The 26,012-nt window shown below is 35.4% G+C and overlaps 1 protein-coding gene across 1 annotated transcript in view; it reads right to left on the bottom strand.

Annotated features, from left to right (window-relative positions):
• Nucleotides 1-522: 522 nt before the first annotated feature.
• IRAG1 (inositol 1,4,5-triphosphate receptor associated 1) overlaps nt 523-26,012 on the bottom strand; it is a 74,427-nt gene continuing 48,937 nt past the window's right edge. The window contains exons 12-24 of the mRNA XM_082059570.1: nt 24,998-25,591; nt 22,671-22,749; nt 20,121-20,241; nt 17,378-17,408; nt 16,154-16,294; nt 13,762-13,893; nt 12,898-13,039; nt 12,172-12,221; nt 10,210-10,317; nt 9,040-9,107; nt 6,035-6,154; nt 5,007-5,138; nt 523-3,877 (exon numbers count right to left, since the gene is read on the bottom strand). Coding sequence (XP_081915696.1) covers nt 3,637-3,877; nt 5,007-5,138; nt 6,035-6,154; nt 9,040-9,107; nt 10,210-10,317; nt 12,172-12,221; nt 12,898-13,039; nt 13,762-13,893; nt 16,154-16,294; nt 17,378-17,408; nt 20,121-20,241; nt 22,671-22,749; nt 24,998-25,591 — 1,959 coding nt within the window. The 3' untranslated portion in view covers nt 523-3,636. The remainder of the gene's footprint in view (nt 3,878-5,006; nt 5,139-6,034; nt 6,155-9,039; nt 9,108-10,209; nt 10,318-12,171; nt 12,222-12,897; nt 13,040-13,761; nt 13,894-16,153; nt 16,295-17,377; nt 17,409-20,120; nt 20,242-22,670; nt 22,750-24,997; nt 25,592-26,012) is intronic.

Consider the following 26,012-nt stretch of genomic DNA (forward strand, 5'->3'; position numbering starts at 1 on the left):
AGAAGTGACATTTCTGTTCTTTGTGGAAACTGAGCATTGTCTCCTCCCCACTGGTCTGGCAGTTCAGCTCTCCACAAAGCCCAGGCTTCCCAGGCCTCCCAAGCCAACAAGAACAGTAATGAAATCAAGAATCCTAACCTTTCACTCAGTCTCCTCGGGTTACAGATCTCCCCTGTTGCTCTCCATGTTCAACCTCCTCAGTGCCAGGAGCCTCCCTTGGAAGCAGGAGTTAAACTCCCTCCAGGATATTCCAGTTTCCTCTCTCATCTTGTTTCTGGGCTATGACAGGGATGACCCTGCTTACTAACACTTTCTGTACTGAAACAGGAGTTTGCTTGCTGCTTCTACAGCATTTCCCTGAAGAACTGAAAGACTAAGAACAAGATCTTTGGTATGTGTAACATGGCACTACATTACGCAGTATAGACAAGGCAGTATGTATTTCTTAAGAAAATAGCCATTAATATGCAGACAGAGCGCATGTAAAAACCAAACCTTTAAGGCAGCAACACTGACTTTGAAACCATACTTTTATTTCAAAACTCAAGTATGTGATACTATACAGTACAATACCAGCACACTTGTGCAAAATCTTACAATATTACAAATTTAAATATGATACACAAAAATAGTGCCCTTTTAAATTTCCTTTTACTAGAAACATCTGTGCTGTGCAGGAAAAATAATAAACGTGTCTTATCAAAGCAGAAAAATAAATATTGCACCTCAAGAAAACTACTTCAGTGTTAATAGCATAAATAATATATATATTTCTTGTTATGTGATCTTTGAACACAAACCAGGTTGTGTTCCCCCCGCCCCCAGATAAAGCAAACTAATATCCAACAGATAAAATTACATTTAGAATAGTTTTTGAGCTCAATCTAGTTTCCTCTTAAAAAGGTGTCTTCATCAATTAACTGAAAAACAATCAAAACCATTTAATGTGCTGTTAGTCATTGTGGTTCATCATTTTTAGTGGACAGTTTGCTCAAAGTAGTTATAAAAAGAACAAGATTTTTTTTGTAAACAAACTTCATATTTTAATTCTCGTGAAATATCTTGCCTCTTTCAGTCCATTGTGCATAACAATTAATAACTTTGTGGCTAAATTATACTTGCCTTAGACATGCAAGTAGTTCAGTTCAAATCAGTACAATTACTTACAGAAACTTGCCCTTGTGCACTAAGTCCACCAAGAGCCAGTGTGCTGAATGGAGAGGATGGAAACCTCAAGCACACCCTGACCAAAAAAAAACTTGGCACACACTTAACATTAAGCAGTTCAAGAGCCTGATCGATATCAATGACTTTCCACATGCACTTAAAATAAAATGTTGGACCCACATCAGTGCAGTTGTAAACAAGAGTGAAATAATTCAATTATAAGCATTGTTAATTATTTTTCCTTGGTGCAGCCCAACATTTCCACAATCACATTATCAAATATGTACCATAATTTTTGGCATTGAGTCCTGAATCTTCAGGACTATTTACCTTCTACTTTTATTGCCTTAAGGTATCAACACTATTTGCAAAGAATATTAAGTTAAAGAAGCTGATTTTAATAAAGAAGTATTCAAAGAGCAACTGGCAAGTTTCTTCAAATACTGAAGTGAAATGTCACAGTAGTTCTTCATAGTCAGATATTCTAACTGAACCAAACAGATACCAAGTAATTTGCAAGCAGCCTTCTTTTGTCTTATGCTTTACCAATTACGATTTTAGACCAAATGACACTTTCCCATTATCCTTTTTGAACTTCCTTAAGCACACTATTCCTCAACAATATATACTTTAAAACAACAACCCCTCCCAACTGCTTATAGACTTCCCCCTCAGTCCCACCCCCCACCAAAAAAAAAAAAAGTGGTATGGTTTGCTTTTTAAATTTTTTTCTTTTCTTTTTCAAGATTAATGTCTTTTAAGAAACATGTGGCTAAAGATATAACAAAGAAAATTTACCAGCAGGATGTTTGTTACTAGCGCCAGATACATAAATTAAATTTATGACTTAGAGACCTGTTTTCTTTGATAGTTAGCTTGAGGTTCAGTGCTGACACCAAAAGGAAACAAGACAATACTAACTACATCTGAACTGAAATTACAGTACTTCATAACTTACTGACCCTTGAATTGGTAAACAGACCTGTTAATCAGTCAGAAAATGCCAGAAGAATGCAAGACATGAGTGCAATCAAGTGTCACACTTATTTTGGTATTATGGTTAGATTCAAGCATATAGCTATGGCAAGATACACATAGTTCATCTTCAATCAGAAGTGACGTTCAGCAGGTACCTACGGCATACCTTAAGTGACATGCATTTGGCCTCACCCCTAGGTGGTGTGTTTTTTTTACAGATAATGGCTTTACCATTTTGAAATTGCTTGTCTAAAAATTACAGGCTTTCACATTCTTGTGTGAGAACTCACAACTCCCCAATAGGCAGAACTGTTTAAAAAAATCTGTGCAAAAGAATATCCTGTCATGACCTGATAGTTTAGCTTTGAAAGCATATCAGAACAGTCATATACTTGGCATCAGATTCTGAAAATGAACTACTGAAGACATGCAGCAACCTCTTAAAAATCCTCACTGCTTGCATGTCCTGATTCACCTGGGCCCTGGTAGGGTTTTTGCTGTATGCAGAACTGTGTTCCTAGTACAGATCTCAAAGGATCTCTGCTTCCAGTATCAGCAGTAGGGAAGAGTCCACTTCGTGTGATCACCTGTATACAGTGCATACAGAGGCTTGAAGACTTTTATTTTTTTTTTAATAAAGAATTGAAGATTGCTTCCTACATCCAAGTCTGCTGTATTACGGGCTTGGGCAACACATCTAGTTTTCCAGACAACAACTGCTTTTTGCTGTAACCAGTATTGACTTGAGTGGCGTATGCAAATCTTTCGCAAAGCATGTCCCTCTGATATATCCCAAATTCCCAAATCTATCTGACAATACTAACTGTGCCACCTAGACATTTTAGGTTTTGTTGTATATCCCAAAAAAAAAAGTGGTGGTCCCATTCTTAAAGTATATAATAAAACACATTTATGCACGTACTTAGTATTCCATTTAAATAATCATACAGTTAATTCCTCTTATAAAATTACTTGATCAGCAAGGCATTTGGTCTGATAATCCATAGAAGAGCTGCTATTTCTACTCAATAATCACGAATAAGGAAATCAATTAGACTCTTTAAACCCAAAGGACTGAAATGCCATTAGTACTTCAACAATCACCAGTAAATTCAGAAAATAAAAGGAAAGCACTAACTGCAAATGCAAGTTTTATGATTTTCTTCAAAACCATAGCAGAAATAATGTCCTGTGCAAATCATTATTTTAAATGTCTTGCTGGTTGCTGATTACTGCAAAACCTTATCATGATTCGATATTAATTTCTTTTTATCAGGCATTTACAATAAGAGCACAGACAGGATTATTTATCAGGTTGTCATTTTAGCAAGGTATGTTCACAATGTATCCCCAAACCTGATGGTGTGGAGTAACTCACTTGTCTAACAGATCATATTTAACAACCATAAGGCTGACTAAGCACTACCTATAACAACTGTGTCTTAATACACATACTTGCTCAGGTACCATAAATACATGGTTGTTCCTCTATTATTCAGTGCGTTGCTCATGTTGAAATCCTGAGTTCCACCAGGAATTTTGATGGGCGGCAGAACAGCTGGTCTTCCCTTCAGGTCCCTCTGATTTTTCATCACAGGAGTTGTATGAATGGTAGATTCCCAACACCACGGCAAAAATGATTATCGCAGCCACTACAAGCCATACCACATTCCAGTGTTTACACAGTTTGGGGTACAATATATGTAAATAATTAATGATGACTTCAAGTCTGCTGTAAAATTAAAAGAAAACTGTTATATATTAATCATATGCAAATTTATTATATTAAGTTTTTCAATTTGAGAAGTTTCATATATGTATGGTGCACCATCTTTCTTCCAAATACAAACACCTCATCAAAGAAGAATCAGACTGTTCTTTTAGGAAAAGCTGTACACTCAGATATCGGTGATATTTGCAAGGCAGCTGAAGACCGTAAACTTGACTTCTATTTCTTCCACTTGTCAACTGGCAAATCTCAGAGCCTGATATGATGTAAAATTCTGCACCGTTCATAGCTTGCTCAGCTAAACATAGAACATGCTGTAAACATTTCTTCCTAAGAGTTTCATGACTAGTGAGATGGCTGCCCTTCTGAACATGGCTGAAATCTCAAATTAACAGATGTTTGTAATCATAATGGTTATGAAATGGAATGGAAATTAATTCTTCTGGATCAGGTAAGGATCCCTACCTTAGCTTGGGACTGGACATATTACTTACTTTGGACAGCATTCAATTCCTCTCTAATGCAAAAGTCTCTGTGCTTTTAAAATTCAGCAAATTGCAGGTATATTGAATTGGGTGGTAGAACCACTAAGGAAACTCAATAATTAACTCTAAGAAAAGCTGAAAATTTCAGAAAGTTTTCCAGTTAAGCATAAAATGCTTCGGGTCCAAATCAGAGCTAGTCCAACATAACTGGAGAGCTTGTCTTAATCTGCATTCATCTTGTAGATGTATGGAAAGACTCACCTGTGAAGACCCTTTGGGAATGACATATGGCACAGATATGGGCATCAGATTCCTCAATTACAATTTGTATGAGACAACCCGTGCCTTCTGGCATCTAAAGAACTTCTGTGGAATGTTTTTTACCTCAAATCAAAACCAAACCCCATCAAGATGAAACATGTTGATGTCAACATACAATTTGAGTTGAAATATCAAAATAGAAAGTTTTGCATTTTGCAATTATGTTATCTTGCAATATGCCTTTCCGTGAAAATACTGTTATTTCAAATGTGTGTCCTTAGACTGGAAGAAATGATGTCAAGATAACAGTATTAAACACTTGGCTGGGTACCACAAATAGAAAAACGTGGCCACTCTTGTATTGACATATTACACCACTGTCTCACCTGCTTTTCAGGTTTTTTATCTCATCTTCATTTTCACTTTCTTCATGTTCATCATGACTTTCTTTTGGTGTCTCTTCATCTTCTTCCTTCAGTTCCTGAAGTTCTTTGGTTTTCTTCAAGCCTTCCTGATAGCTTTAACACACAAAACATTTTTCTTACTCTAGCATGCTGTATAAGCCTGTTCCTACGTAACAAAAAATTAGCTTTATGTTTTGTTATGTGCAATAAAACACAAATAGCAGTGTTGCAGCACATGGAAAAAAGTAAATCTAGCTAAATAACCTGAGTACGGCACACAGAGCCATGTTTCCTTAACAGAGAATTATATTAGCTCTCTTACCAAATTTATCATCTTAAAAAAGAAAGGTTATAGTCCTCAGCAGAGCACAACTTTTGTCTGTTGTAAAGGAGTTGGTAAGTATTTCTCTATTATTTTTCAACCATTTTGAACACCCTCTCTATTTTTCGTTTCTGGAGAAAAAGTGCAAATCAATGCTCAAGAGAGATGGCCTGTTGGATTCTGCAGGAGAGGATCACAATTTTTGTCTCACTCTTCACATCATACAAAGGTATTTGCTTGACATTCAGAAACAGATCCCAAAGCTGTTAATTTCCCCAAAACTTGCTGTGTAAAGCACTTCGTGATACAAACGACACGAGTTCACTGCAAAAGCTGATACCTACTCTTTACTCATTTCGATATACACTTTTCAGAATAAACATTTTATAAAGTGGTTTTGGATTATCCTATCACAAAGCTGAACACTGTTGACATAAGAACACCAACCTAACCCAGAGTCTCTGATATAGCTGCTCTCCCACAGCCTGGCTAATATTAATTACGGGTGGAAGTGAACAGCTATGATGCAAATACAATGAGTGAAGCTCAGTCACATTGTTTCCCACGTTCCTAAAGGAGGTTGTTTTTATCATGTAACTCACTTTGCCTTTAAAATTACATTATAAAACATATGTCCTCATTTGGTAGCACACATCTGCAGATTTAGTTCACCTAAAAATATTCTCACCCTTTGTTATATGCTTCCTCTTCTATCTTGGCTTTAGTTTCAGGACTGATTTCTTCCAACGCACTCTGTGTCAGCACAGAAGTAGAGGCTTCACTGTCAGGCTCTCCATTAGTCTTACCACTGCCAAGACAAAAGAAACAGACAAACAGAAAATAATACCACTGGAATGTGTTGTATTTGGATTATACTACTAAACAAGAACAATCACACGCAATTTTGTGACTCCTGATTTTTCTTCTTTAATGTATATTAGAGAAATAATATGTCCTCCAAAAGAAAAAAAAATTAAACATTAAGCAAAATTTTATTTTCAAAATGTTGTAATTTAAGAACAGTAATTAATATGTTTCTAAGGTATTAAAACTTGCATTTTGTTTCTTCTTCTTTAGAAAAGAGAAAAGAGCATTTGTCTCCTGGCTTATCCATGGCATCTATTTGCTATTCTTCTAAACATTTCCCTCAACTTTTAAAATATCAGCTTAGAAATTGTAGCCTGCTATGTCAGAGGAAAATAATAGAAATAGTATAATTTCACAAATAATTTTTCTTATTTGCCTTTTAGGTATTCCCCTCTGCTGACTTTATAAGTTGAGCTGATGCACAGGTTAAAAAAGTATATACATACCTTTTGTCATTAAAACTTTTCTTAAGCAAAAGCTTTGGACATTTAGCCTAAGGATAAGCCATTATATATTGGTCTCTTTCTGCAGTGCTCACCTGTCCTTACTTATTTAAGTCTGGGACAAAGAGTTCAAGTAATTCAGACATGACTTAGCAAATCTATCAGTCAAGGTTTAACATGCTCAACAGTGGATCCCATTTCAACTTCTCGAATCTAACCCTTTTGTATGCATTATTTTTCTGGCACTAAAAACAAGGGCAGAACACTTCATCCAGATTGACACCATCTGTGGGCAATGGATTTTCTCACAATAAGTCTTGTTAACCCTAGATATTATTTTCACTTGAACTTTAAACACATCATGAATATACGCTTGAAGTGCTCAAATATACAAAACTTGGCTGAACTATGTAATTTTACACTACATACTTATGCTTAAATTGAATTTCAATTTCTACTTCTGTCATTTGACAACATGATTTGTTTTCTTAAGATGCAGTAAGAAATATTTCCCTCCACCTCCCCTGAATTTCTGTACCATTTTGAAAGATGGTCTAAATCTTGTAGAGTTCTGTTGAGTTGTAACGACTAGTGCCATAGTTCACTGGTTTTGTTTTCCCAATTGTTGCATGTTTTCATTCTCAGTAAAGCACAGAGATAAAACAAAGACATAAGATAAACTTTGTTCTTCCTCAGTGCTAATAATAAAATATGCAAGAATCATTATTCCGTACAGATGTGAGATCTGCATATCTTAAAGCTTTTAATTTTCATGTTTACATCATCCTAACAAATTTTAACTTAAATTAATATTGTATTTTATTGTGACATTGCAAACCATAAAAATGACCATAGTAGTAGTAACAAAACCAACAACAAAAATCAATGTGATGTTTTAGTAAGTTTTACTTCTGAAACATCAGCAAGCAACTTCCTCAGAACGTACAACATCTCTTGAAAGAGATAAGTATTTGGAAATATTCCTGACAATTTTTTATTTTTGCTTTCTAAGCTGATTATACATATCAATAAAATATAGATACACATGGGTCTGCAAGTGCAACAGTCCCTGTGTCCATAATGGCAACTGTTTACAAAGACCTTGTAGAACAGCTTGACTCTGCTGTCTGTTCTCAGCCCAGTCTCACATGTTTTCCTGTTGTCCATCTTTGTATTCTAGTGCTCCAGAGGCTTTACATTTCACAAACTTGTATAAAATTAAATTATATGTGCACAGGAACTTCAACTGAAAGAACTTAGAAGTTCTTTCCAAAAATGTGTAGATGCAAATGCTTTCCAGGAGAGTAGTTTTCTGCTTTCCTTGTCCATATAACTATTACTTTGCTCTGAAAGTACTAATAGCACTATTTAAACCCATGGAATGTCTCATAGAACTATTACAGAAAGCAGCACACTTTAATCCATCCAGGACATTTACACTAACCCTAAGTAATATAGAGTCAGAAGGGCAAATGATTTAATGAAAAATATTGTTGTAATTTATATGTACTAGAAAAAATACAGATATTGAGGTATTTGCTTGTTACCAGGCTAAAAAAAACCAAACAAAACCCCCTTCTTCTTTGTATCTCTATTTTTTAATTTAAAAATGCAAACTTATCTAGCTGTTAGATTCTTAGGTTGTTAAAACTAAAACCTCAAACCTAATGCTTTAATTTAGCTGAATGTTCAATTCATTTTATACTAAAAAGATAATTACTACGCCATTTAATAATTCTTTTTACCTCTGTAAAATGTTAATTATCTACTATTATAATAAATCGTACTTTTGAATTTTGTATATTTATGTTTATTCATGTAAGTTTAAAAACCTACATGATGCTGGATATCATAATATTTCAAAATACCATTCTTAACAGCTGATCACATGTTGAAAAGGCATGAGCAGGACACAACTTTTGCTGGGATAGTCAAGTTAAGGAATATTCATACCCAGGGTTGCTCGTGGCCAGCTTTACATACAGCATTCATTTGTTCCAGGAAATACATATATTTTTTTTAAAAGCCACATGAATTGTATGTAATACTCTCAGTTTTGTCAAGTTCTGAAGGTAGGTCTATTCAAATGTTTAAATGTATAATGTTCTGCTGCATTTTTTACTTGATCAATTCTAATGATCATAGCAGGCTTGGTGTAGTTCTGAGACACTGCTTGTGAACTCTTTGAACATTAAAAGAACAATATGATGGTGATGCAGTAAAATACAGTTACCACACTATGAATCAACTTAAATCAATATTGTGTCACTGATTTCAATACTGTATGTCTTGGTACAACTTCTCTTAGGAAACATAGAAATGATATCATTTAAATTTCATATGTGGATTTAATAGGTAATGAGATGACCTGGAGAAAACTCACTTTTCTAAAAGTGCTGGCAGAACGGGAGTAGATGTTAGATTGCTCCTTCCATTGCTAGGCGATTCAGACTGTAAGGGAAAAACAGCAAGAAATCTTACATTTGTGAATTAATATGAAATGAGTCTTCAGTAAAAAGACAATGTGCTATTTCATTTTTCTTCCCACACCCATGAGCAAGATATCTTTAATGTGAAGCTTCCGAATTACTCCTACTAACCGCAGTAAACAATAGACTTGCACAGTAAGAATTTTCTGGGATATTCCCTTCGACCCTGCTTATTTTTTTCCAAGAAAAGTCATCTTTATATATTGATCAGTGAAGACTGAATTTACTCTGTTGCTCCTCTAGGAACATTAATTTGTTTTCAATTGAAAATTTTAAACAACAAAAAAATCATAATAATTCATGGTTAATTTACACACTTGATTCCTGAAACAATTGAGTCTGGGTATATGACTAAATTGCACAAAAGATTGTTTCTGTAAAACTAAAATGGATTTAGCTTCTCAGCAACACCCCTCATTTAAATAGCGGAAAACTGCATGATTTTCAGGTTATGTGCTACCTTAGCTATCTATGAACAGTTGGTATGCCTTGCAGTTTTCCTCCAAAGCATTTATATAGATTTATTAGGTTCAGATTAGATTCTCATTTAATTTATTAAAATTTTATAACCAAAAAGTCAAGGCAAAGGCTAATAGCTCCACTAATGCCAGATCATCACAGAACTTCTACATTTGTACCACATACATTTCTTTAAATTCACTGCATGCTTTTCTCTTTAGTAGACTATTTGGCAATGAAGAGAAGCAGAACAATAATCTTCCATGGATTCTGGCTAAAACTTCTTTCCTACAGTGGAGAATTACTTTTACTACAGATGTTACTACGGGTTAAAAGGCAAATTGGCTCAAGCAATTTCTAAAGCGTCCGGATCATCAGCTGGCCCTATTCAGCTGATTCCAAAGTGATAATCTATGGGTGTAGATTCTGAAAGCGTATGTCCCTTACACAGCAGGGATTACCTTTGTACATCCTTTTCACTAGGATGGGGTCAAAACAAATTAAACCAATGAAAGGGCTTATGTTTTTTTAGTAACTATGGCCTGCCCCCATGCTAAGGTGGTTTAGACAAAAAGTAGTATCTTTCAGTTATGGGTTTTACTTACCAGGGATGGCATTGAAGGTATAGGTGAAGCTGTTGGTGACTGACCAGGAATGTTTAAGGAGTTAAATTTAGGGACAACAGCAACGCTGACTCTCCTCCGAGGCATATTCTGTGACAAACAACATTTTTTTTCTATCATACAACAAAGTAGGCTGAAGAACAATTCTACAAGTTAATAGGTGTAGCAAAGATGTAGGTTAATACCCCCTAGGGGAAAGGAAAGTTGGGAGCAAAATTACGATAAGTGGCTATTAGGGCTGTGGTTTTTCCCCAAACCTCCTCTAGTCATGTCTGGTATGGCAAATGCTTGGTGTGAAATGAGGTGGTGCACAGAGATGCTACTTCTTCCCTCCACGCTGAGAGCCCATTAGAGTAAGTCACACAATAGGTATGTTCTGAGCTGTTACTGTCAGTTCTTATTAGAGGTGATTATCTTTGGTTAAACCAGATGTATAGCTGGGAAAAGTGCCAGTGTCACAATGGCTGGAAAATCATGAAGTTACACATTAAACTCTTCTCTTGCAATGTACCTGTTATGATAGCCTGTATCCACTATGATATATTAATTAATTCTAAACCTACAAATTATAACTTACAGAAACAATAACATCCATTCCCTCTGCAAAAGAACAGAGCCTACTCCCAGACCCTTGAATTGACAGACATCTACCTAGCACCACACAACACTGCCTACATTGCCCAGAGACGATGGAAATTCTTTATATGATAAACACATGCCAGCTTTACATAATATACTATAGCTCAAGCATACATCATATTGTTGTCATTAGGTAAGCAGCCAAGTACTTTATCCTATGACATTTATCTAGTGAAATCTACACTTCCTACTGAGTAAAAAAAATCCAAACACATATAACATTTAACAGCTTCATCTTAGTGCACATCCAAATACTTCCAAGATTCTGCTCTAGATAACTTGACATGAAAGGAGTTAAACAGATTTACAAAATATATAGGAGTCACCTACTCCATGAACCTAGTTCTAGACAAAACCAACTATACTTACTTAGTAATGGCAGAGGTTTATCTAATGTGCTCCTGAAACACTATACTGAAGAGTTTGCAGCCGTTAGGCAGTCCACTTGAGTGTTGTTTTTTTGTTTGTTTGTTTTACCTTTATTATTTGGACTTGTACCTGTCCTTATTAAATTTTACCTTTTTTTAGAACCTCCATTTCAACTTCTCATTCTTGTTTTGAAATTCAGTCTTGCCCCCAGCATGCTCTGTGCTCTAATTCTTTCTATTCAGTACTCAGAGGTGGCAGGAATAAACAAAACCTAAAGGAACTACAACCCAAACAAATAAAAATAGGAAAAGAAATAGTAGACACAATTTAATGCCTCTGACCACCAGTTTTCATAATGGTCACATTGGGACTTGGATCTCTCAAATCACTGGTTGTTTTAGGAAGTTTAAACAACTGGAGTTGTTTGAAGTTTTATAACAAACTGGATCTCCAACACCTGGAAGTTTTGTAGAAATGGAACACTGGCCATGTTAAAGTTATTAACCGGTCAAGCCAAAACAGTCTGAGAAAGTCTCTCACTCTGAATGCTTTGTCATACCAAACAAGATATTCAGATGCTAACTAAAAAAAAAAATGAACCCTACTTAAAATAACTGTTTATATCTAAGTTACTCTGAACATCACATAAATCTTAAGATACTGAAAATGATAGGATCGTGGAATCTCTGATCACATAGTAAGTTTTGATCCCATGTTCAGCATCCTCATTGAGGAACTAGAATAAAGCACAGGACCTAAGCCATTCCCTGGAACACAAGTATGTGGCCCAGAATACATTTATTCTTAAATAAATAGGTCCCTTTATTATTTACAGCTTCACAGCAAACATTATCATTATTGCACAGTCATTCTTAATCACATATCCAAAATTACAAAGCATTTGTTCACTTGATTTTCTTTATATTGTAGAAATACCTTTCCAACAGTAAGAGACATGGATCTAGATGAACGAGGTACTCCATCTTCTGCAAAAGAACAGTAGACAAAGAACAGTCTTAGCCTGTTATTTCTATAAATTATTATTATTATTTCTATAAATAATATTACTAGAGCCCTTGCTTGTATTTCTAACTCAGAAATAGTATATTTCTATGAAGTCTGCAGTGACTATGTTTTTATCTGTCATTCAGTTCCAGTCTCAGTTACACCTGAAGAAGAAATTTGAAATAAGTGCAAAAAATTGAACCATTACTACCTTTACAGAGATCAGGCAAAAGCCCACTATTTGTCTCCATATACAAGTTTTTGCAAAAGAAAATATGAGTATTTCAGTCTCCAGCAAACTAGGAATGCAAAGGTTACAAAAAGAAAAAAATCATTTTTAATAATGAAATTTTAATAATTAAATTAGTTGCATTAAAATGTGCAAGCTACACTTATGTGCAAGAGGTCAATGAATCTGTCATCGTATCTTCTGAGACTTTGGTAAATGATAGCGATTCTAAATTACCAAGCTATAGCATTAAGCATGGATCATAGGATATATTTTAGCTGCTATATCTCTAACTTTTTGAAATCTGCTCCTGTAGATCAGAACTTCATGAACAGCTTTCATGATACTTCACTTTTTATCATAAATAGCACCAACACCTCTCCGTATAGAGGCAAAACAAACCCTTTTTTTATTTTTATATTTTTTACCAGATGCACCATAGCTTCTGCTAGAATTCTGATTGGCAAGTTTCTTGAACTCCATTAGTTCAGCATGATCTTTTTCATACGTTCTTTTCAGGTTTTCCACATACTGCATCATTACTTCCGTTGCCTTTGACATCCGCTTCTCCTAAGGAAGAAATGAGGGGAATACTCAGGTCACCTCTACACTTCTCAAACAAATCATTCACCTCTGTTTATGCCCTGCAATAGTTATTCTTAAAGAAATATTAGTACCTCCATGACTGAAAATTCTAAACCTAATTAGAACACAAATGCACACGCATTCATATATATCCACGAATACTATAATTTGGTTTATCATATATTTATACAGTCTGCCTGTGTGCCTATATTATTAGTTATGTGGTTTACGTATGCTTGTATTCAAACCCTCCAAGGTCTTATTCACTGGCATCAGTCTAGTTTAGTAGGCAGACTCAACAATTTTGAATCTAGGAGGGTATTGCTGTGTTCTCATTTATACTTGCTCTGTTCTTATACTCTTTATAGTTGTCTGACTAAGCTATTGCCAAAGGCAGGTGACTGAACTAGAAGAGCTTTTTGACCCAGAAAAGCTTTCTTATTCATGCTGCATTGATTTTAAATAAGCAGCTATAGGTCTGAATAATATATATGCTCCTATTGTACAGATGTTAAATAGTTTCATGGTTAATCTGTTTAAGTTCTGTTTCTAGGCTGAAATGGTGCCTTATCTGACACTACAAAAAACATCTTTAATCTGTCAAAATGACAAATAAACTTCAAAGGGCTAATATAACCGCCAGCTATGGCTGAAAAAGAGTGAACATGCACTACCAGGATACATGTCAGACACCAGGATGTTCTTACCTGGCGAACAGCTCCAACCATCTCAGCACGACTAGACAGTCTAGCAGCTAAACGCCGCAGAACAGCGATATCCTCCAATAGCTTCTGGTAAGCTTCTCTGTGTTCATAGTGATGCCACAAGTGAGCTGAAGACTGAAGTGAAAATACATCAGTTTTACCATCATGTCCAGCCATCTCTAGTTCAGATGAAGAGGTGGGGTAGACATGTCCATGCAGAACTACGCATGGACACAGCAGCCCCAGAGGAATGCCATCCCTACCATCAGAGATTACCTAGAAAGTGCTGCTGCTCTGTTTCAGAATGGTGCTTCACTGCATTTGCAGGCACACCTTTCGAGGGGTTAAAAAGGGCTGGGCACACCTGCAATATTTTTCCTTTTGAAATTAATGATTAATTTTACAAATGCAAATCTTATTTGACCTAGTACTTACAAATGATTGCTAAAACACAAAGAACATCTTAATTCACTGGGCACAAGGTTTTAAGAAGGCCATTTATGTTATTTCAGTTCCATGATACTTCACTTATTCAGAAAATAAGACATTATAGTCTCAAGAATTCCAAATGTAAAAGCATAATGAAAACCAATACAGCCTGTAAATCAAACAGCAATTACAATTTCTTAAACTTTTTTTTTTTTTTTTCAATCAATACACACGTTTATGCTTTGGATTAATATTGTCACTTTGATAGCTCCGATTAATACTGAAAAACACTGAAGCATTTAACTTCCTTGGGATTAGTTACCAAAAGCAAGAGTGAATTTACATGTCTTATTAGCCAAAGCCTTAGTGAACACCTCTTCACTGAGTGAGTTTTCTGTTCACAGAAAAGTTTGATATAAGAAAGCCCAATACAATTTAGTTCAGACCTACAGGCAGACTTTGTGATGCTGGATGATTCTTATATTTTTCAAGTGCATCTTCAGGATGCACCACTTTTGGTATTGAGGTGTCTTAAGTAATTAATCACTGTGTTGCTGTTCACACAGTTCTGCCTCCAACCAGCTGTATTGTGCCCTAGTTCCCTGCAACCCCTCACCTGTATTACTGCAAGAACAAGTCAAGGCATTGAAATGATCTGCGAGAAAAGAATAACCGCTCCTTCTCTTCTACTTCCTCCCTTCAAAAGAAGGGAGCGATGTGCAGTCACTGTCTGGGTAGAGTCATTTGAGAAAATGCATTTGTAGTGCACATCTTTGCTGAAGAAACACAGCCAAGATACTGATGAATTTGGCGCAATGGCAACAATTGCAACAACAATAAATTCTTAAACTTATTTATCACTGAATCTAGTGTGATAACAAATTCCACAAAAATTTGACTGCAAGACCCAAGAAGGCATAAGGGAATCTGAGAAAAACATGCAAAGAACTTCAGATTTTCAAGTTTTTCTTAGCAACCATAACTTGCCTATTTTCTCTATCAAATCTGAAGTCCATATAAATCAGCTTTCTCTTGGAGTTGGGTTTTTGAATAAAACATCAATTATCACAAGATTGACAAAAAAAAATAAAAAGAAGAGCCATATGACATGTGCCCATCCTATGGAAAGATGTAAATATCACAATCTGTTTTTATTGTATCCTTTCTTACAGTCTTGATAAATTAAATGGCAGAATCACACATTCTCCTATTCCTCAAATATATGGCAGCACCTCCTTGTAACATGCAAATTGGATTTATGGGTATTTCATTTAGCAGCATGGTATCAAAGCATCCCTTCCTTTTTTGCACAGAAACGTGTGCAGCACATAAGTTGCGTGACACAGAGATACATTTGACATTTCGATTAGAAAATCCAGAGAGAGCTGGCAAAAAGGACTGAAAACTATGGCTGTTAAAAAAACATCAGGGACAGCTGATGTTCAGATCCATAACCTGATCCTGGGATTACATATATTCCTTAAATCCTCAATGTTTCCTTTCCTATACCACGTTCTGTTATCTGCAGTTAAGAGGTCTTTCAAGCCACAAATCTCAGGACTCGAATCATTTCAGTGTCTCACCTAACTGGACACCTCAAATCTACTGCTAGAGAAGGTCTTGCCCAAGAGAGCATGGATCAGTGCTTCAACTGCAGTTCTGAAGGCTCTTAGCTTTGTCACAAGCTTATTCCAAGAACTAAACAGCAAATTAACAATATTTATTCCCAAAGAATGGGGCAACATCCTCTGTTCATTTCTAGCAATGGTGGCCCATCCTAGCAGGAAGAGCCCTCTCTCGTGCAGAGTGGCAGGCAGCTGACAGTAAGGAGCTTGTGCAGCAGAAAATGAAGTTTTGGGACCGCATTTAGTATAGGTATGAGCAAGCACAGCCACACATATTTCAAATCCATGTGCGCTTTCACGTACACTATAGTTCACAAAAAGAATGATTTTTTTTTTCTTACCGTAATGGCTGCCTTAAAGTTTTCCAGTTCCTTCTCAGCATTCTCTTCAGTAAGATTTCTTTCTCTCTCTGCTTGGTTAATTCTAGACTCTAAGGTATAACTATCATTTCTAAAGGCCAAGGAAAGTTGTACAAATACATTCTGTTCGGATTAAAAAAAGGCATTTTAAAATAAGTGTCATAGCAATGTAATTTCCAATAACAACTTATGAATAAGGTAGTTTTAACAAACTTTGGTGCTTAAATGAGTATTGAAACAGAAAATCGAAAATATTTTTTACATTAGATTGTTTCAAAAATCACTCCTCTTTGTTTCCTCTATATATGAATAAATGTGTTGCTGCCTCTTTTCCTGCCTGTTTTTCTGGAAGAGCAGTAGAGCAGAGACACAATGAAGGAAGCAGCCTATGAGAAGCATCAGAGTCACAATGGAGCTGTTTTCTAGCTGGACTTCCTCCAAGGGTCCCCAAGGTTTTTCAACAGATAGTGTGAGCAGAGGAAGTCCAGGGATGAGCTCACCATTCGCATTGTTTTACCTAAGGGATAAACACCTACCACTGAAGCCAGCAAAAGTTTAAGTGCTAACATTTTTATTCCCTGGCACCCTGCTTTTAAAGATTCTTTTTTTCTTTACCAGATGCATTATTTATTAGGATTAAAATTTTGCAAAGCATAAGGCACCAGCAGTTCCTTTAGACTGAAGAAAAAAAAAAAAGATTTATATAGCTTAACTGGTATGTGACAAAAAAGGAGTAACAAAGGCAGCAAGCTAAAGAGCAACCTACCAAAAATTATTGTCTTGAACCGAAAAAGTAAAAATCAGGTAAATGAACTGCAAGATATCAAAAACTGCCCCAAAGCTCCTATTGTCCAATACAGAAACGTAATTTAAGTAATTTAGTTTCTAGTATCATTTGATTTCTTTTTTTTAACTACCATATTGTAATAATAGCCAAAATGAATGTGTATTTCATTAGGAAAAATACACAAACAACATTTCACTTGCTCCTACTCTAAGTCTTTTTACAGTTTATACTGTCTGGGACAACTGCCCATATTTCATAAAACTGTTATTTTTATTGAGCTCAATAGGTTTCTTTTCTGATAAATATTTTTTTGGAAAAAAAAATCCAATTACCTGATTCTAATAACCACCCTTAGTCTTACAGTATCCACTTAGAATTGAGGCATATGTCTAAAATAATGAATTTAAGAACATACTCACCTCAACTTCTTTTTCAGTAAGTGGAGGAGAGCTAGAAATAAAAGCAGAAAATTCACATTTTAATTTGTTTTTTCTATAAAAACAAAGCCATTGTAATATTTAATAAAAAAGAACAACAAAAGACATCCTCCCCTTACATATTTTATAGTTTCTTTTGGTGAAACCAATATTTAATTAATTCAGTTGTGCTTGTTATGGCCATACCTTTTTTTATTTTTAAAGCAACAGCACTGTATCACCTGAGTATTGGCAACAACATACCAAAGTTTCTGGCAACTGCAAATACTGCTGTCTGCACTACACTGTGATAAACTGCAAGTATAAGAGCAAAACAGAAGTTATCATTCTGGAGTTGTGGGTCACTTAATACACTACACTTCAAATTTTTATCTTTACCCATTTTCCTTCTGTTAACAGTTGAAACCTCATAATGATGATCACAAATAAATACAGATGAGCAAAATTCAAGCCCCAGCTCACTGTGTACTGAACTCTCCTGTTTTGGCTGCTGACTTTGTTAGAAGTTAGCACACAATGATTCTGACCATGATACTGGCACCGACAAAATATATGTTTGACTTTTATGAGTTTTCCACCAAAAGAATGATTAATGACTACACAAAGCCTAGAAAAAGTTATCAAAATGGAGTTTTGTAGAATACTACAAAATAAATAAGATAGATAGACAACATTATATTGCAAGATCTCACTTAATGGCAGTCATCCCCTGCGTTTGAATTTACAGGTTCTTATTTCACATAATTGCTCCAAAACATCAGAGAGCTACTCAGCTTTATGCAAAGAAATACAGATAAAAAGCATCTGAAAGAAATGACATGAGCCATATATACAAATTGTAGTGGATGGCAGTGACAGGATTTGTGGTTGACACACCAATCATGCACTGTGCAGACATGATACTTTCAGAAAATTAAAATATTATTGTAATATTCATTGCACCACTAATCATAGAATACAAAAGTCAACACATCTGGCATAAATGGGCAGTAGATTTTTCATATTGGGTAGAATAATATTGATACTAGCAGTAACTAGAAGAGGGACGCCAGTATGTCCCTTGTGTTGGCAAACCATTCTGTGCCTGAAGTGTTAGTGTTCATATTACTTATTGTTATTCTAGGAGGAAGCCTACTAGAAGGAGTAGTCCTTCTAAAAGGAAGTTCAAGCATCTGTATGTGTTGTATAACACAGAAGAGAATTATAAAATCTGTGTCTTTCCTTTGGCTAGGAACGTTCTGAGAAATCAATAGTAGGAATTAAAAGTTATGTGTCTATGTATTCAATTGATCAAGCCAACTGATAAAAGAATATTACCTGGAAACCAGAAGATCTGTATATTAACTGATCCTCAAAGCCAGTTCAGCATTTACCTATTTTGTACTTAGCTATGAAATTACTTTTCTTTCCAGTGTTTAATGACGATCAAGCAATTGTCTCTGAAATTCCTGACCTCAGGCATTCATTTCTATGAAATGTTGTATATAGCAGTTCTTTCACAACAAATGTTAAATATTGATTTCATCTGCACGGAGAACACGTACTGACTGCTTCAAATGATTGAAGGCCTCTCGTATTTATAGTATAAAAAACACATGGGTGAATTGAGGAATAGTTTTGGCCAAATGTTTGGAATTGTTTTTAAGTCTCATAAGCATTTTTTATGGTTTTATTTCTCTCAAAGAAAAGGCTTATGCAGAAATATGGAAGAAGCTCAGCTTCATTCCAATGCAATACAAACTAAAACATGCTCAGTCTCTAAAGTTATCAGCAGTGCAAGGTATGCAAGGTATGTGGTGATAAACGCTTAATTTGTGCTTTCTTCCCTAGATTTCTTGGGCTAGAGCAAAGTATTTTCTGAAATTATGGACTTTTGTATCATTTTAAATATAAATCTCCCCCCAAAAAAGAAAATTCCACTTAAATCCTGTCAAGAAAATGTTAAGTTGGGTAGTAATAAACTCAAATCAGACTGAAAATTGGTATTTCTAAAGGTCTCAACAAACACCTGGCAGGTATAGTCTGTTATGACTCCACCTCAGAAGGGTATGGACCAGAGGATTCCCTTGCTATGGTTACATTGGACTATGCAACAATAGGTCTAGTTTAAAATGATCTTGTATGGTGCCACCCTACACATCCATAACCTGCAGACACATGGTTTCAGATTGCGTTAACAGGGAAAGGAGAAACTCCCAAGCCATAGCAGGTTGATAAGTGCCAAATTGCACAGGCCAAGACAGAGAATTCACAAGCAAGTCCTTCAAGTACATGTGCAAAATAAACTCCATTTCCATGAAAAGTCTTCACCTGCAGAAAATCTACAGAATTCTTACATTCCCAAATTTTACCATTGGAAAGTAACATCTGGCCTGATTATTTTTCTAGGGGAAAGAAATACTAACATTTTCAACAAGAATTCATATCTGCAGCAGCAATCCTGAAAACCAGGAGTGGACAGCCCAGTGCAAGAATCTGTAAAAAAGTGTACTTGTAGCACACAAGTTAGGTTTCAGACTTTTAATATCAAACTTACAAACTAATTTTAAAAGCTGGCCAGTTACTGGAAGTCAGTGCTTTCCCTAAAATTTTTCAGAAAATCAGTGTTACACATTTTAAGATGCAGATATTTCTCTACTTATATGGATCCCCATACAGGGAGTTCACTGGAAACCATTACTGTCTTCCCCCAGATGATGTCTTTCTACTTCTAATGAGCTTTTACCTTCCTGGAAGCGATTTGTGCACTCGTAGTTTTCGCAGCAATACATCAGGAATGCTGGGCATGACATCAGAGCTATTCTTTGTCTCTTCCTCTTCAGTGGGAGAGGGGAGAGGTGAAGGCCCTAAAGACATTTTCAGATAAAAAAACATTTTATGTTATTTGAAAAATCCTGCATTAACTATTAATAGTCAGCATCAGAAAGACTGAAGCGTTAAGTGCCCTGATAGTCTCTAATGCACTCAAAACCAATTACTGTAGTAGTATTTTTCCTAGAATTCAAACCAAACCCACATTCATTACTAGAACATCTAACCTATCATTTATAATGTCCTATACTACAGATTGTGTGCACCATTTATGGTGCTAAATCTACAACGTGTACTTGATTGCTCTGTATGTTGAAACAGGACATAAAGGTTATAATTGCACTGTCTACTTTTGTCACTTTCACAAGGACCAAGATATGGCTTAAACCTTTTTAAAAATTCATGTTAGTTTATTTTCATTTCATTTAATTTCACATATAAAAATTCCCTTATCTCCTTCTATCTTGCCAGAATTTAATGAAGGACACTCCTATAGGAATGTCAGGTTCCCCAGTCTGAATCTTAGACGTGGGAAGATTATCTTTGTACAGCTCTCCTGTTCATCTGGCACAACAGAAAGATTCTTAGGCTTGCCAAACAAATAGTGTGAAAAAGTTCAAATTTTGTAAATGTGGAGAGCATTAACATCCCATCTTCTGAAAGACAGAAAAGAATGGGAGATTCTTTCTAGCTACATTTCATTTCTGTGCATTTTCTTTATATTTAAAAATCCCAGTATGCACTTAAGTACAGTCATGTGTGTCCTCATAAAATGCCAGCCTGACACCACATCTCCAGATCTAATAAATTCCACTTATCTAAACTCCTGTAGATGCAAAATTGTGTTTACTAAGATGATCACAATAACTTGGCATTGATAGCAAAACATGATGGAGCCAGTATATTTGATTCATTACAGTAAAAATGAAGTAGATGGCTATTTCCTATTGTTTAAGCAAAATTACTACTCCAGTTAAAAAGCACGAGGTGGCTTTTCTCACAATGTAAGGAAGTAAGTCTCCCTAACAAATGAACTAAGGATTTGACCCTCACTTGTTTTGCCCACTGAGGATAAGGAGTTGACCCTTAATGTTCTGGCTATCATTTAGATAAGTTAATGGGCTCTAAAAAGCTTGTGATGCTCATGAGGTCTTGGCTGAAAAGCTACATCAGGTAATGCTTAGCTTTTCATAATGTTTTCCTCAGAAGTTTCAAATCTACCTACATTATGTGACAGACTGGCAAAACGGCAACTATTTTACACTTTCAAACAGAGCCTGCTAAATAATTTCTGAGAAATGATATCTTAGCAGAGTGACAGTAATAATATTACCTTATCTAAGAATCCAAAGATATAATCACTAAATACAGAAAGAGGACAAGTCGTCTCTTTTTAATCTTGTTCCATTCAGACTGAAGATAAGTCTGTTTCCAGAGATAACATGAAAAGTAATATCTCAGCCATCTCCCTGTGTAACAGAAACTTTAAGGCCTTATGTAACAGTCCCAATGCAAATCTATGCATTAGCAAAATGAACAGTATTAGAAAAAATGGAAATTGCCTTTGGATGAAATATTGGATAATTAGTTTCAGCTCCTTTTATATTAACTATCTCCATTTCAGCTAATGTGGCATTAAAAACACTCTGAGCAAGTTCTGACTTGACTACTTCCAAACAAACACACAGTTTTGATTCACATATTTTCAGTTGATTGTTCAGCACTACTGCTGTTTATGTCTTCCAGTTGGTGAACTGTTCTCAGGATTATATCTTTGCTCTTCGTTTCTATTCTGAATCTTTTTAGATGCAGTCTACAGGCATCATATCTCATTTGCCTGTGTTATATCGGAAAAAAAAATTAGTGCCAAATTTTGGTTTCCTCATTTACACAGTTGTAAGCCTTTTCATTATTAAAAATCATGCTAATTGAGCTAAAAGAACACAAACAAATCCACTTATTGTACGGCAGATTTTTCCAATCCTTCAATCACATTTATGTCTCTTCTCTTATCTATCCACATTGACATAGAGCTGTGGACCAGAACCGAACATGCCATTCTAATATTTGCTACACATATACTAAAATAAAAAAAGCAGGAATAAAGCAATCAATTTCCTATTTATACTTTTAAGGATCAAATTCACCCTTATGGCCACAAAAGAAATTCACTGAAACTTGAGACAGTCCTCCACCTATGCAGTACAAGCTCGACTCTGTTCCAGGCATGCATTTTCTTTTGGTTGTAATTATACCTACAGTATCTTCTTGGCTCAGGTCATCAAGTAATTCAGATACTTCTATTATTGGTCTCTCTTATTTATTATTTGCTACCCTCGTCCATGACTGCTTCATTAAAACTACTACTGCAATAGAAGAAAAATACTTTTTCCCCCCTCCATATTAGTCAGTTATAAAAATCAGTGTATAACAAACACTCCTTCCAGCTTTTATGATACTGCACCTTTTTCCTGTTCAGCTGCTTCACTAAGTTCAGGAAGTTTAAGTCCGACTAAATTTTGATTTCTCATCAAAATGTGCTCCTGTTAAGAAAAACAGTAACATTTCTAAGTAATTTAACTAGAAACCTGAATTTAAATAATCCCGCCACGAGAACACCAAATATAACATTTGGTTTAGTTAATAAATAGTGGAGATATTTATATCAAGTTATAGTCAGATGCTATATTCCATGGATACATGTACATCTACACACACACTCTTAAATATTACCATATTTCAAATTTCATACATGCATTATTTAGAAAAATTCCTGGTCAGGCAGAGATTTGCAACATGTGCCCCCTACTCAAGCAGAAAAGTGGAGTTTTGGTAAAATAGAGTTTTAGTAATTGAGAGTGGGAAAAGCAGTTTTGAATATAGCCATAGTAGTAAGTATCCCAGAAAGAAGAAAAAATCCAGAAAACTGGATATATGAGACCTTACCACTTTGACTTAATCAGTAGGATTTATTCACACCAAACCTTGGCGTGCTACAGCTGCAAGTTATTACTTCAGTGTTACTGTACTCTGCCCCTTTTCCTTACAGGTAGGGTTTAAACCTTGTTATTTTATTTCTCCTCATCTCCGCATTTTCTCCTTTCACATTCTCAAATATGTTTAAAATGCACAAACACCCGCTTTTCTCTATAAGTAGACAATTCCTACTGGAGACAGAGTTCAAATCTCACCTAACCGGAATTACATATCATGCTGTATTAATTTTCTGATGGTAACTACTATTTGTGCTTAACAGCTTCTAGGACTTCCAAGATTATATGGCTCAACTGTCTCTACAATCAAAACTTCCAGTACATATATGCTAAGAATATGCATGTTACATAAACAGGAAAAGATGAATAACTAAGAAGCCATTCCCAAGCAATACAACTTGAATGAAATAACCAAAAGGCAGGATTTGATTCCTCACGTGGCAGTCCTGTGTGCATCATAAAATATTAACTACTGGAGGTCAAAGAAAATATTCTTACTGGTCTGTTAAGGAAAGTAACTACTTTTTTTGTTTCTTTCAAAGGTCTGTGGTAGTTTCCTTATTATGGTGGTTTATCATGTCATGACATTTCTACTTTTCAATACACTGGTTAATTCTTAGGGTTTAATTCTTAAATTTTACTAATCACTTAGACAATTACTTAACAATGGATTAATTTATAAATTTCATATTCCAAGTCTATCCTTCAAGAAGCTGACATATTTGCACCATGTTAGAATTAGGAACTTTAAGTCTGGCTACCCCATATATGCCCCTGCTCCCAGGGACACCCGGTTTTAAAATTCTAGACACATTTTCTGAGAACACTCAATAAACAAAAAAACCATACAAAACTGATTTCCTGTCCCCTAAGATCTTGCAAATATAATGTTATTGCACAGGCTAGTAATATTGAATGACAGGACTGCTGCCCTTAGAAGAGAGAATACCAACCAACACGGGACCCAAAACCATTCAGCTAAACAATGTAAAAGTGATTTTTCAAACCAAAGAAAGTTCACAAATGGTATACAATACACAAAGGCTCATCACCCCTTAAACAATGTGTAGTAACTGTCTCTGAACTTCAGTGAAAGTTTTCCGTTTATATGCGGGTCTCAGCCCACTCATACAGAAATCCGTTAATTAGTCAATATATTGTGAGAGCCTGTGGATCTGAGGACAATTCCAAAGGGGTAGAAAAACCAATGCACAGGGAAGGAAAGGAAGTAAAAGGGCATAAGTGAACCTTTAAAAGAGAATGTTGTTACATCCTGAGGAAGGAAAGATTCTTCAGAATTAAAATTCTCTTTAGAAATCAAAATAGATCATTTTACTCCCGAGTATGTTTTACAAATGGTGTGACTGTTAATCAAGTGCTTCCTGCTTATAGGTCACATAAACGATGCAAAAAATGAGATATATTGTGGTTTAGACTCACCTTTCTGTCACAATGAAAGCAATTAATACTTTCTTGACACCAGTATTACAATTTCTTTCTGGGGGCATGTGCAAGAGTATATGCACATCCATATGTGCATCTTGAAGAGACCACAGTGCAGTTGATGCATATTTGAAGAGAACTAAGAATAATTCCATAGAATTTAGTTACAGGATACAATTTTACTACAGTTGCAAATGAAAACCACAGTACAATAGTGCATTGATTTTGCTGAAACTGTTTTCCATTATATTACTGTATGTTTCTTGCAATGATAAAAAAAATGCTAAGCAAGTTGAAATTTTAGCAAGATATGAAAATAACTTCAGAATAGGATACAACTGATGGTAGGACTCACCTCTCTGAGCTTTGTCAATTTTTGCATTCGAACTGGCTGAACTTGGATTTGAAGGTCTTTGAATGATTTTAATTGATTGCTGGATTTATTACCAACAACAAGGCTTTTATCTTCCTCAGATGGTAATTTTAAATGTGTTTTATCTTTCTGTCCGGGCTCCAAGCTATCCCATGACACAGCCCGTAGTAAAGGAGGATGCAGTCCACACACTTTAAATTCTGGTTTACATGAAACTTTATGGTCCCTTATTTCCGGAACAGGAATTTTTAGCTTTGAGTCTATATTTCCTATTCCTGGTCCTGGTAGATGGGTCCTTAAAGGAACATCATTTTCTTTTGCTTTCTTGAGGAATGACTTTCCAAGTTCATTTTCACAAACATTCATGCAAGTGTTAAGAGACATTCTGCCACCATCACCACCTGAAGGGGAACATTTAGGTAAAGTATCCATATGTTTACGTGGATCGAAGTTTTCCTTTTGTTCTGAGAGCTTCTCTTTGGAATTTTCAAAACCAGCAGCGCGAGGAACCAACCTTCCCTGAGAAATCTTTCTTTGATCATTCTGCCTTCGATCAATTAATCCTTTTGCAGCATTCTGAAAGCAGAGGGACAGACATAAAATAGAGAAGCAAGTGCAGATTTCTTTTTTCACTCTGCCCAAGGACAAATTTTCACTGTAAAAAGCCATTTCCTTTTCAGTGACATTTGCTTTTAAATGTGCTGTTGACCAGAGAAATAATTTTTAAAAGGCACTTGAAATGACACTTAATTGGGAATCTCTTATCTGAACTTTAGAGATAACCACCTCCCGTTCCAGAGTCCATTATAATAATCCACATATAGCAAAGTTTTTCATCATCTTAACGTAAGGTTTCTCTGAGTACACACTTTTAACCCTGGATTTTATAGCACTATTATAATACTTTCATTTTATTGTTTTACACTAGTCCCTAGCCTCTCAAGGGAAACAAAAATCATAGGCTTGTACGCAATGTTAAAATACATATTTTAATTTC

This window comes from Streptopelia decaocto (genome assembly GCF_964273445.1).
Source record: "Streptopelia decaocto genome assembly, chromosome: 7".
NCBI lineage: Eukaryota > Metazoa > Chordata > Aves > Columbiformes > Columbidae > Streptopelia > Streptopelia decaocto.